This window comes from Berghia stephanieae, chromosome 12 (genome assembly GCF_034508935.2).
Source record: "Berghia stephanieae isolate SIO BIC M18660-M18661 chromosome 12, UCSD_Bste_1.3, whole genome shotgun sequence".
Taxonomy (NCBI): Eukaryota; Metazoa; Mollusca; class Gastropoda; order Nudibranchia; family Aeolidiidae; genus Berghia; species Berghia stephanieae.
The window spans coordinates 30,217,987-30,230,486 of NC_088371.1; the positions used below are offsets into that span (position 1 = coordinate 30,217,987).

At 38.7% G+C, this 12,500-nt stretch overlaps 1 protein-coding gene across 8 annotated transcripts in view; it reads right to left on the reverse strand.

Moving 5' to 3' along the window:
• Positions 1–12,500, reverse strand: part of LOC144958104 (uncharacterized) — a 179,867-nt gene that overhangs the window by 68,726 nt on the left and 98,641 nt on the right. For all 8 annotated transcript variants that reach the window (XM_078889760.1, XM_078889761.1, XM_078889763.1 and 5 more), the window contains 5 exons: positions 12,257–12,477; positions 11,802–11,922; positions 5,470–5,659; positions 3,979–4,098; positions 1,694–1,832 (listed from right to left, as the gene is read on the reverse strand). In XM_078889760.1, the coding sequence (XP_078745886.1) occupies positions 1,694–1,832; positions 3,979–4,098; positions 5,470–5,659; positions 11,802–11,922; positions 12,257–12,477 (791 nt within the window). The remainder of the gene's footprint in view (positions 1–1,693; positions 1,833–3,978; positions 4,099–5,469; positions 5,660–11,801; positions 11,923–12,256; positions 12,478–12,500) is intronic.

Genomic DNA, 12,500 nt, shown 5'->3' on the forward strand with positions numbered 1-12,500 from the left:
ATCGGAACAATGGCGGACACCATTATGAAATACTTCCCTGACGAGCATAAAAGTGTATCCAGAGGAGATAAGCATTATAAATCAGATAATGATTTGACTTTTATTCATTCTGATCACATGACATGTGAAAAAGTTCTAGCCAGCATGAAGAATAAAAAGAACCGATTTTCTTTGTTTAGAACCAAGCTGCTCGTTGCTGTGCGGACGTGACATCAGACTAATGAATCCTATTCAAGAAAGGTTTGCAAGTCACGTATTTTGCAAGTTTCTCGAATATCAATCCGTACAAATAGTTATTTGATTTTAGAATTGCCATCAATTATGTGCTCGTTGGCATCAGTTTAACATGGATTATTAGGAACAATTTTGATCCCCAGCCATACTATATAAAAAAAGAAGAAATATATGATTGTAGAAGCCGACTAGCCATGTAAAACACTTGCTGCGTGTCGGGAAAATCAAATTAATTTATTATAACATTTAATCAAATTTTATTATTCCCCAAATCGACTCCTTATCGAGTGCGGCTATGTGGTCTTGTGGAATGACACTCGCTTTCAAATCGAAAGGTCATGGGTTCGAGCCTCGCTTGGCGCATAGTTGTCCTTGGAAAATGCTCTTTACTGACATTCTCTCACCGTACTCAGGTGTAAAATGAGTACCTGGTCGTTAACAGCGTTGTCTCTCTCCGGAAAAAAATTGTAATATCGCCCAACAGGCGTCATGTCCCGTTCTACATGTTAAGTGTTGCTGTTGGCCAGTGACCACTTGTAAAGCGCTCTGAGCACGTTTAGTGGATATTGCGCTATATAAAAGCTCAATCATATTATTATCTCGGGAACCGTCGTACTCAATTGATTGAATTTAATTTTACATCAGACTATGTGAAACAATTCCATTTTACTTTGTTTAAATATATAAAGTCAACGCCTCTAGGCGACCTGACACTGCTATAGCAATGACTATCCCGCACAAATCTTTGGGCCTCTTTTTCGCTCCCGAAGTGCCCGAATTCGCGTCAAAATATGGGACGAAGCCGTTTCGTATATGCTATTTTAAAAAAATTAATTACGACGCTGTTTATCGATGAATATGACTGAAAGTTGGCACACAGTTAGAAAAAAGGTCATTTTAGATTATGTCAAGCGACAAAACTCGTGCGATTACCAAAAGACCGTTAAAAATAGATTTTTACTCTTTAGAGTAAAATATTTCTAAAACTACCGGGCGTGGAGGTTTTGTCGCTGACAAGGTAATACATGAACATTTCTTCTTTTTAGTTGTAAAATTTCATACTAATATGACGAGTACTTTTCCCGTATTTTACAAAACACCATCCTAATTTGCTCTTCAAGTTTCAATCTTTTAATCCACTTATTACGCGAGAAACAACCAAAGGTCGAAAAAAAATGCCGAAAAAGCGTCCCATATTTTCGCGTTTTTTTTTTCTCTTTGCGGGTCATCCAAATAAATGACACCTTTGAAACTGCATAAATTGTTTATTTATGAATGGATTTTCAAAATTCAAAAACATTTTTACTCAGTGGAGATAGGGCTTTGGTTTTAGAAAGAGAAAAAAAACATTTTTCATAGTCATTGCTATAATGTGGGTGCAGAAAGACATAACACAAAACGAAAGACAAAAAAAATGAAATAGAAAAATTCAAGCGATGATCTATCTATTTTGCCTTACCTTGTACCACACTGTCTTTTTGTCTTCCTCGCCACTATCAAACTTGATCAGCATATTAATTCTGTTTTGATGTCTCCTCTGATTTAACATAATCTGTTCTGTCGTCAACACGCCACAGTATATCGGGTCCAGGAACAATCTATAGATGTAAATCCAAAGCCAGAAATAAATTAAAATTTTGTATAGCGCAATATCCACTAGACGTGCTCAAATCGACAAAACAAGGGGTCCATGGCCAACAGCATTATTTAACATGTTGGACGGGATATGACACCTGTTAGGCGATAATTCATTTTTTTCCGACAGAGATAACGCTCTTAACGGCCAGGTACCATTTAATACCTGAGTACGGTGAGAGAATGTGAGTTTAGAGCCTTCTCCAAGGGCTCAACTATGCGCCGAGCGAGGCTAGAACCCAGGACCTTCCGTTCCGAAAGCGAGTGTCATACCACTAAACCACATAGCCGCACAGAAAGGATGATGAAGCAGACAGTTGAATTAATGAAGGACAGATCAATAGACGGTGTAAGCAGCCTTACCGACCATTTTCAGTTTTTTTAAACCCAAAAAATGGCAGGCTTAACCATCAGAAAAATTGATGTTATAAACTCAAACAATGTCTCTACAAATCAACTTTATGTTCTTATCAATTAAACAAAGATCATTGTGAAGTGCAAAATAAATCTGAATAAGAAGAAATGTATATTGTGTCGTAACAAATGTGACCATTTTGATGTAGTTGGTAAGGAAAGGGTTAATTCAGATGTGAAATGTCTAACAAGGAACTTTAAATGAATAAATTGAATGTGAGAAAATGCTTAAAGTGAATAAAATATAATAAGACAATTAATTTTTTACGTTTCAAGTTGAAACAATACGCGATGAATAAGACGCTGAAGTGAAATGCGAGATTACAAGGTAATAATATTAACCCTCTCCTTACCACCTATAGGAAAAATCGTGACATTCGTTACGATGCACCCAACAATTTTCTTATTCTGATTTCATTTTGTTATAGTGATATCTAGCTATAAAAACTCGACACTGTATTGCAGAGCTCATTTTTCTGAACAAGATATAGAATATACTCGCTACTATTCTGTTTGAAAAATCTCTATTTGTGTTGGGTGAGTATGAAGTTTCGGGTAAAATTTTGAAAATACCTGGTAAGGAGAGAGTCAACAGGATTTAACAGATAAATACAAAGATGTGTCAATTCTATTTTGACAAAGAATAAACTAAATGAAGCTTCTGTTCCATTGTTTTCGTTGTTATTTACTTCTTCGAGCTTCAATGAGCGAAATTTTTTAATTTAATAATCATAATGACAATGATAATTACAATAATGCTGACATCTAATAATCATAATGACAATGATAATTACAATAATGCTGACATCTAATAATCATAATGACAATGATAATTACAATAATGCTGACATCTAATAATCATAATGACAATGATAATTACAATAATGCTGACATCTAATAATCATAATGACAATGATAATTACAATAATGCTGACATCTAATAATCATAATGACAATGATAATTACAATAATGCTGACATCTAATAATCATAATGACAATGATAATTACAATAATGCTGACATCTAATAATCATAATGACAATGATAATTACAATAATGCTGACATCTAATAATCATAATGACAATGATAATTACAATAATGCTGACATTCATCACGATGATAACGACCATTTATAATGGAAAGATGTCAAAAAGTAAAGAATTATCAATAAAATAACAAACAAAACAAAACAATAGAAACAAAATTGCACAGCCAACCAAACTAAAAAAAAGAAAGAAACAAAACAAACCAATTCAATATTTAAATAACAATGGTAAATAAATAACATTATTGATGATAATAATAATAACAATAATAATAATAATAATAATAATAATAATAATAATAATAATAATAATAATAATAATAATAATAAATAATAATAATAATAATGATAATAACAATATAATAATAATAATAATAATAATAATAATAATAATAATAATAATAATAATAATAATAATAATAATAATAATAATAATAATAATAATAATAATAATAATAATAATAATAATAATAATAATAATAATAATAATAATAATAATAATAATAATGTTTTTTGTTTTTTTGTTAGTCTATCAACATCAATAGACGATCGATTTGAAGAGGTTATCAATAACGCGTCTGCGCATACCATTAACTTTTTCTCAGATTTGTTTTCTTCTTTTTAGTTTTTTGTTGTTGTTGTTTCCTACCTGTTAATGTTTGAGTTTTTGTCCAGCTGCCGCTTCCAAATGTGCCTGCAGACGACGAGAATTGAGAGTAGCCACAATCCTCCAAAGATGGCCACGTGGTACCATTCGCCCCATATCAATCTGAGTTATAGAATATTATGTAAAATGACATGAGCAAGGCATTCAGCCACTATAGGATTCAATAGTCTGATGTCACGTCGCCCAGCAACGGCGAGCAGCGTGGTTCTAAACAAAGAAAATCGATACTTTTTATTCTTCCTTCTGGTTAGAACTTTTTCACATGTCATGTGATCAGAATGTAGAAAAGTCAAAACATTATTAGATTTATAATGTCATTCTCCTCTAGATACACTTTTATGCTCGTCAGAGAAGTATTTCATAAGGGCGTCCGCCATTGTTCCGATAGTTTAGAACCAGTTACTAAGTTACTATGCGTCATTACGAGGGAAGTGACGTTATGGATGCTGATAAACGGTCATTCTAACTTGCCAACACCACAGCTTCTAATCCTAGATACGCTTAATTAAATAAACATTTTAGGAACGTGTTCTCCTACTCCATATTTTCTCCGACTACCGCATTTCCCTGGCAATAGGGAAGAAAAGCGTGGTGTCAAAAACCCGGTTCCTATCCAATTGATAGTGTAAAACCACTTTTCCGGGGTAATGTATACATACTGATCTTCTGGATTCAGAGTAAAACTATTTTAAAGGATAAACGTACTATGATGGTCATGAATAAAAAGCACCCATCCTCGCTCATTTACGTCCCGTGATTCTTAGAGTCTACCTATACATCTTGAAACTAATGAACCTAATGATTCAATATGTACGCAACATATTTATTATTAGTCCTCCGAAGGACTGGTTACATTCATAATCCCAATGACTTTGGAAAAAAGAAAAAAGAAGATTTGACATCACGACGTGTCTTCCCGTTTGAAGTACATGTCAATTGTAAAACGTAATATTTTTGCTCGTATACTTTTAAAGCAACCAATGCTATTAATGTAGATCCAATGAAAGAAGCTGAGCACAATAGAAACTTATGCTTCTACTTTAGAATACTCTCAAAGCCTGATAAACATACACACATGACATACACACACACACACACACACACACACACACACACACACACACACACAAACATATATTATGGCCGAGTGGTTAAGGCATTGCACTGTGACCCGGTTGACCCGGGTTCGTGCCCCACTTCAGGCACTTTCGTTTTTTCCTGGAGCAAGATTATTAACCCCCAATTTGCTCGCTTGGACAACATGGGTGATTCCTGTTACATCAGACATCTTGTTTGATGAGTTATCTATATTCCTTCGTGGAATGCCAAGGCGACGATTTCTTATGATGGCGCAAAAGGCATAATCATAATATTATATATATATATATATATATATATATATATATATATATATATATATATATATATATATATATATATATTATATTAAAACTACAGCATCCAGATACAGACCTGTCCAAGCAAGATTTGGAAGCATCCTTGGCGTGGACAGATTCTGAGATTGTTTCAAGGAAATCGTAACGACAATCGAGGTAGAATACTGTAATGGTCGCCGGGGTGGCCAAAAACAGTGGGAGGGCAAAGGAGAAACGTTGCATCTGGAGCTTGAGTGACATCAATGACGTATTGAAGGCCATAAACGCTGAAAAAGAAACGATTAGGTAGATAATTGAACTTTTTATAAATAATTGAGCTTTTATATAGCGAAATATCCACTGAACGTGCTCAAAGCGCTTTACAATGGATCCCTGTCCAACAACAACACTTAACATGTAGGACGGGACATGACGCCTGTTAGGTGATATAACTTTTTTGGATAGAGGCAACGTTGTTAACGGTCACGTACTCATTTTACACTTGAGAGCCTTTTCCAAGGACTCAACTATGCACCGAGCGAGGCTCGAACCGACAAGACCACATAGCCGCACAAATAGATTATATTATGCTTACATAATTATCTTATTTTCATGGCTAACAGTATAACATCGAGTTTTTATTAGAAAATAATATGAAGACTGGAGATGTTAAAAACGTTTTTCACACAATTACACAAAGTATGGGGTATCAGCAACGACGATAAATCATGGATAAAATAAAATAAGTAACAAATGAAATTCCCTTTATTCATCCCATAGGGGAAATGTGTCTGTATGGTCTATTCGAAAGGAAGACTGGAATAACCCAGGCCTCAGTTAGCCTCAGTGTAGCGCCGCAAAGTGAGCTAGGGCGAGGTGACTTGCTAAGCCACACAGCGCAGTGGCGGGTGATCGAACTTGGTACCTTTTGGGTAAGAAGCAAAGACCGTACCTCTGAGCCACGCCCCCCCCCCCCCCCCCCCCCCCAATGATTGACACGAGAATCATGTTTAGAGTGAAAATGCATTTGCTAGCAGTTGCACGAGGAGATTTAGACGTCTAAATGCTAAATAGGAAGAGTCAACATATAAATAAATATTTGAGAACGTATACAAGAGGAGTTTGTGGACTAACTTAACTATCGTCAAAAATGCTCCATTTAAGTGCAATTTAGGAAAATATTATTATTATTATTATTATTATTATTATTATTATTATTATTATTATTATTATTATTATTATTATTATTATTATTATTATTATTATTATTATGATGTTTATTATTATTATTATCATTATATATATTATTATTATTATTATTATTATTATTATATTATTATTATTATTATTATTATTATTATTATTATTATTATTATTATTATTATTATTAATAATAATAATAATAATAATAATAATAATAATAATAATAATAATGAAATAATGATAATAATAATAATAATAATAATAATAATAATAATAATAATAATAATAATAATAATAATAATAATAATAATAATAGGTAGGCATCCTTCCGTCTCAAGAGACGATGGTTTGCGCCCTGTATGGCTTTAGTCTCATCAGTCTTGTTGAGAGCAACGACGGGTGTGACTCAGCAGACCAATCCTTGCATGGCAGTCTCTACCGCAGTTGTTGCACACATAGTTTGACTGTGTGTTTGGTATTTGGATCTGCTGCCTCTCTTTCCTCCTTGCTCTCCTCTCCTCAAACTTCATCTTTCTCCTCTCCTCACCTCTCTTCACTCCCTCCATCACCGCATATCTCCAGCCGTTGCGGTCGTCAGCAAGCGACTCCCAGGTGTTTGAGTCGATGCCTGTCAATTTTATGTCTCGTTTGCAGACATCATAGAAGCGCAGAGCTGGACGGCCAGTTGGTCGCCGTCCAGAAGCAGGTTCACCGTACATGATGTCTTTGGGTATGCGTCCATCGTCCATCCTGTGTACGTGACCAAGCCATCGCAAACGTCGCTGGCAGAGCATGAGATGCATACTGAGGGAGTTCACTCTTTCTAGCACTGCATTGTTAGTGAGTCTGTCCTGCCGCCTGATGCCAAGAATTCGTCGTAGACAGCGAATGTGGAAGTTTTCCAGGCGGTTCTCCTGTCTGGCATATGTTGTCCAGGATTAACTGCCATACAGTAGGCTACTGAGTACACATGCCTGGTATACTCTGAGTTTGGTATTCAAAGTGAGTTGGTTGTTGGTCCACACTCTCTTGCTCAGTTGTGCCATGACAGCGGCAGCTTTGGCGATGCGCTTGTCTAATTCTGCATCAAGTGAGAGGTTGCTGGTGATGGTTGTGCCCAGGTATGTGAAGTGATCAGTGACTTCTAGCTCCTCGTTGTCAATGTAAATTGCTGGTATAGAGGGAACATCCTGACACATTACATTTGTTTTCTTGATGCTGATCGTCAGCCCGAATTCCCTGCATGCGTGGGAAAACCTGTCCATCAGCCGCTGGAGGTCTTCCTCGGTATGCGCGCATAGAACTGCATCATCTGCAAATAGCATTTCCCTTATGAGGACTGTGCGAACCTTGGTCTTTGCTCTCAGCCGTGCCAGATTGAACAGCTTCCCATCACTTCTGGTGTGTAAGTGGACTCCTTCTGGGGACTCTTTGAATGCAAACTTCAGCAGTAAGGAAAAAAAGTCGGTGTGAGCACACAGCCTTGTTTCACTCCGCTGCGCATGGGGAAAGGTTCAGAGGCTCCACCGTCGTAGCTAATGGTGCCCTTCATGTCGTCGTGGAATGAGGCAATGATGCTAAGCTGCTGAGGAGGACAGCCAATCTTCTTTAGCAGCTGGAAAAGGCACTTCCTGCTTACAAGGTCAAATGCCTTTGTCAGGTCAATAAATGCAATATAGAGGGGCATCTGCTGTTCTCTGCATTTCTCCTGAAGTTGACGTACTGAGAAGATCATGTCCACTGTCGACCTCTTGGCTCTGAAGCCACACTGCGACTCTGGGTAGATACGTTCGGCGAGGACTTGCAGTCGAGCGAGGACAACGCGCGCAAAGACTTTACCCACAATGCTCAGTAGAGAGATTCCCCTATAGTTATTACAGTCACTACGGTCTCCCTTGTTTTTGTAGAGGGTGATAATCTTGGCATCGCGCATATCCTGGGGTACCTTGCCTTCTCTCCAGCAAAGACATAGGAGTTTATGTAGTGGTTCCAAGAGGGCTGGCTTTCCACATTTGATGATTTCGGGTGGAATGCTGTCGTCACCGGGTGCTCTGCCACAGGCCAAAGCATCGATTGCTTTGCTGAGCTCCTCCATACTTGGTTCTGCGTCTAGTTCTTCCAGTACTGGCAGTTCTTCAATTGCGTCTTATGCTTTTTGGGTGACGGAGTTTTCTCTGGCGTAGAGCTCCAAGTAGTGCTCTACCCATCTTCCCATCTGCTTGTCCTTGTCTGTGATGGCTTCCCCTGTCTTGGATTTAATAGGCGGAGTTTTCTTTGTAGATTTGCCTGTCGCCTGTTTGATGCCCTCATACATGGCTCTTATGTTGCCACTGTCAGACGCTTGCTGGATGTTGTCCGACAACTGAAGCCAGTAGTTGTTGGCGCAACGTCGTGCTGTTTGCTGTGCTTTGCTGCGTGCAGCTCTCAACGCCTGCAGGTTCCTCTGACTTGGTTTTTGTTTATAGCTGACAAGTGCATCAATGACTGGCTCTATCTCAGTAATATTGGCTTCAAACCAATCATTGTTCCTGTGCTCCTTTTTGCCGTATGTCAGTACTGCAGTGCTGTAGATGGCGTTTCTAAGAGAGTTCCAGCTGTCCTGTGCGTTTTGTTCTGCTTTTCTATGAGCTGTGTCGAGATTCTTCTCAAGTTGCTCGTTGAACTCTATATTCTTTTCCCGGTAAGCTGTCTTGCTGATATTGATCCTGGGCTGGCCCTTTCTCTTTGAGTGATGAAGTTTCTTTGGTGTCAGTTTCACCATTGTGGCAACCAAAGAGTGATCTGTGTCGCAATCAGCGCTTTGATAGGACCTGGTGTTGCAAACATTGTTAAGAGAATCGCGCTTAGTGATGATCATGTCCAGCTGATGCCAGTGTTTTGACCTTGGATGTCTCCATGACACCTTGTGACATGCCTTGTTCTGGAAGTAGGTGTTCGTCACGCATAGTTTGCGATAGCAGCAGAGTTCAAGAAGCCTCTGACCATTCTCATTCATCTTTCCTATACCGTGGTGCCCCAAAACGGTTGGCCATGATTCTCTGTCGGCACCAACTCGCGCATTGAAGTCGCCAAGAAGGTAGATGTGCTCCACTTCTGGGATATTGTTGACAATGGCATCTAATGACTCATAGAATTGGTCCTTTACTTCAACCGAAGCTTGCAGTGTTGGGCGTAGACGCAAACAAGATTCACCGAGCCCTGCATGGATGACAGGCGCAGCTTTAAAATTCTCTCTTTGCCGTCGGTTGGCGGTTCGATCATAGGAAGCAATGTATGGCGTACTGCAAATCCAACACCGTGCTCCCTCACGTCTTCTGTGCCTTTTCCTTGCCAGAAGAATGTAAAGTGTTTCTCCTTCAGGATCCCCTCTCTGGGAGTCGCGTTTCCTGCAAGGCTGCTATGTCGATGTTCAGTCTGTTAAGTTCATGATCAATTACTGCTGTTTTTCGAGCATCGTCCATGGCCTGAAGGTCATCTGTCAGTCCTGAGCGCATAGTTCTTACATTCCAGCTTGCTAATCGAAGAGCTGGGGACTTCGTTTTCTTTTTCGTTTGCTTGCCTGGTACACAGTTTAACGATCCACTTGTCAAGCTTGCAAGCTCTAAGCTCCAGGCACCCTCTGAAGCAGGCAGATCGTGGCGGGTCAACACCTTTCTGGCTGGGGGCTGCCCAGCTTGGGGCGGGCGGTAGCTGACCAGTAGGATTACGATGATCCCTCCCACCGTCGAAGACAACCCGTAGCGTCCAACTCTACGCCAATCGAGCAAGGACTTATCACTCGTAGACTGCTGTCTTCCGTGTTGATACTCTTCACCGGTGAAGGTGAGACTGGAGTGTCCTCTCCAGGGCGCGGCCTGGGCAAAGTATGTGGAGATCCTGGGCTGCCCAGTAACCAGAACCTCCCTCTCTTCCTCCCTGGTGTGGTCCAAAGGATCGCACAGCGATACGTCTGGCATCAGTTTGGATGCAGGTTTCTGTTAGGTTTACTCCTTAGCCTTTACTCCTCCCGAAGGTATCCACAAGGCACGGGAGCCATACATCGATGGCTTGGGAGAGTATGAGTTATAGGGGTAGGTTAAGAAAAGTAAGGACATACAGAAGACACCACACTACAGAATGAGTGTGAGGTGGGTGGGTGAGGAGCAGAGCGTGTACCACTCACCGGTGGGTTCTGACTCCTGCACCTTAAGAAGAAGGGGTCCCACCTACTCCCTAACCCGGTTATACCGCCGGGGACTCGGTCGCGCCCATAACAAACTCAGTAGAAACAGGGAACACCACGGGAAGGTGCTGTTATGGACACAATAATGCATGAGAGGCCATATGCAATAATCTCTGTCAGACAGGATTACGCGGCAATCAATGCACCTGGAAATGAGAGGTGTTGGGTTCGAAATGCACATCAATTTCCTTTCAGCAAGCGGGACGTCCAGCCCAGACCTTGCAGCTCCCTAATAATAACAATAATAATAATAATAATAATAATAATAATAATAATAATAATAATAATAATAATAATAATAATAATAATAATAATAATAATAATAATAATAATAATAATAATAATAATGATAATAATAATAAAATAATAATAATAGAAATAATAATAATTATTATTATTATGAACACAAACATATTTTCACAAACAATCGAGCACAGCGAGAGACGGGGGAAAGGAGTGAGAGAGAAAGAGAAAATAGTGTGTGAGATATAGAGAAAGAGAGAGCGAGAGAGAGAGAGAGAGAGAGAGGAGATAGAAAGAGAGAGAGAGAGAGAGAGAGAGAGGGGGGGGGGGAGGTTAACTATATCTTAACTGAGCCTCAAATCCCTTTCAATTTGGAAGATACGGTAAAATAAATATATTGAAAATTTTCACTTGTTGGACCCTCTCTGAGTCCCTGGGAAATAAATTCCAGATGGTTGGAGCGAAATCTTTAAAAAAAAACAACTTTCCAATGTAAAATCATTAAGTAAAATTTGGTTCAACATATTATGTGAAACCAGAAGAAATTGATTTAATTTTTTAATTTTTTAATTACATATGTTTAAGATATTTAAGCACTTTGTTATCTAAATCTCTATACGTAATTATGTAGTTGAATTTAATAACGGATTAAGAGCATGTTTTATATCTGAAAGGTGAGGTTCGTGATCATTGGAATCAAAGAATTTAACTAACAATTTTGAACAAAAAAGGGTGTACAGCAATTCTTGGGTAAAACTCACCAGAGACAGTGACAGCGATAACAGCAGAGAAAGACCTCAGGGAAATGACACCATCCTTCACAGTCAGCTTATCAATGGCCTCTTGGTAGTCCATGTCAATGTCACCATCTAACAGGTATGCCTAAAATGGGAGATCATCATCACCATCATTATCTTCATCATCATCATCATCATCATCATCATCATCATCGTCATCATCATCGTCATCATCATCATCTTCATCATCATCATCATCATCATCATCATCATCATCATCATCATCATCATCATCATCATCATCATCGTCCTCATCATATTACAACAACAATAATATTTGATGAAATCTTACATAGCTTTGGAGTTTTTCAAACCTGAGATGTGTCCAAGAAAAAACACTGTATAATATATTGTCATATTTTGACATTCTGTACAAACCTCTGTGCATAATTTTCCCCGTTATTAGGAGAACCACTCACCAGTAACACTGTCAATCCAATTTTGAAAAGATAAGCCAATGTGTTTGGGAAATGTCTGCACTCTTGTAGCTCGTACCGGATCTTCAGCACTTTGTTCTTGAACCAAGACTGGTCATTGAGCTCTACGCCACAGAATGTTCCATCCGAGAAGTTTTCCCACCCCGGGGCTGACACAAGTATCAAAGCAACTATCAGCTCTATCAGGCCCATGTTGTCTGGCTCTGTTAAATACACGAATGCATGA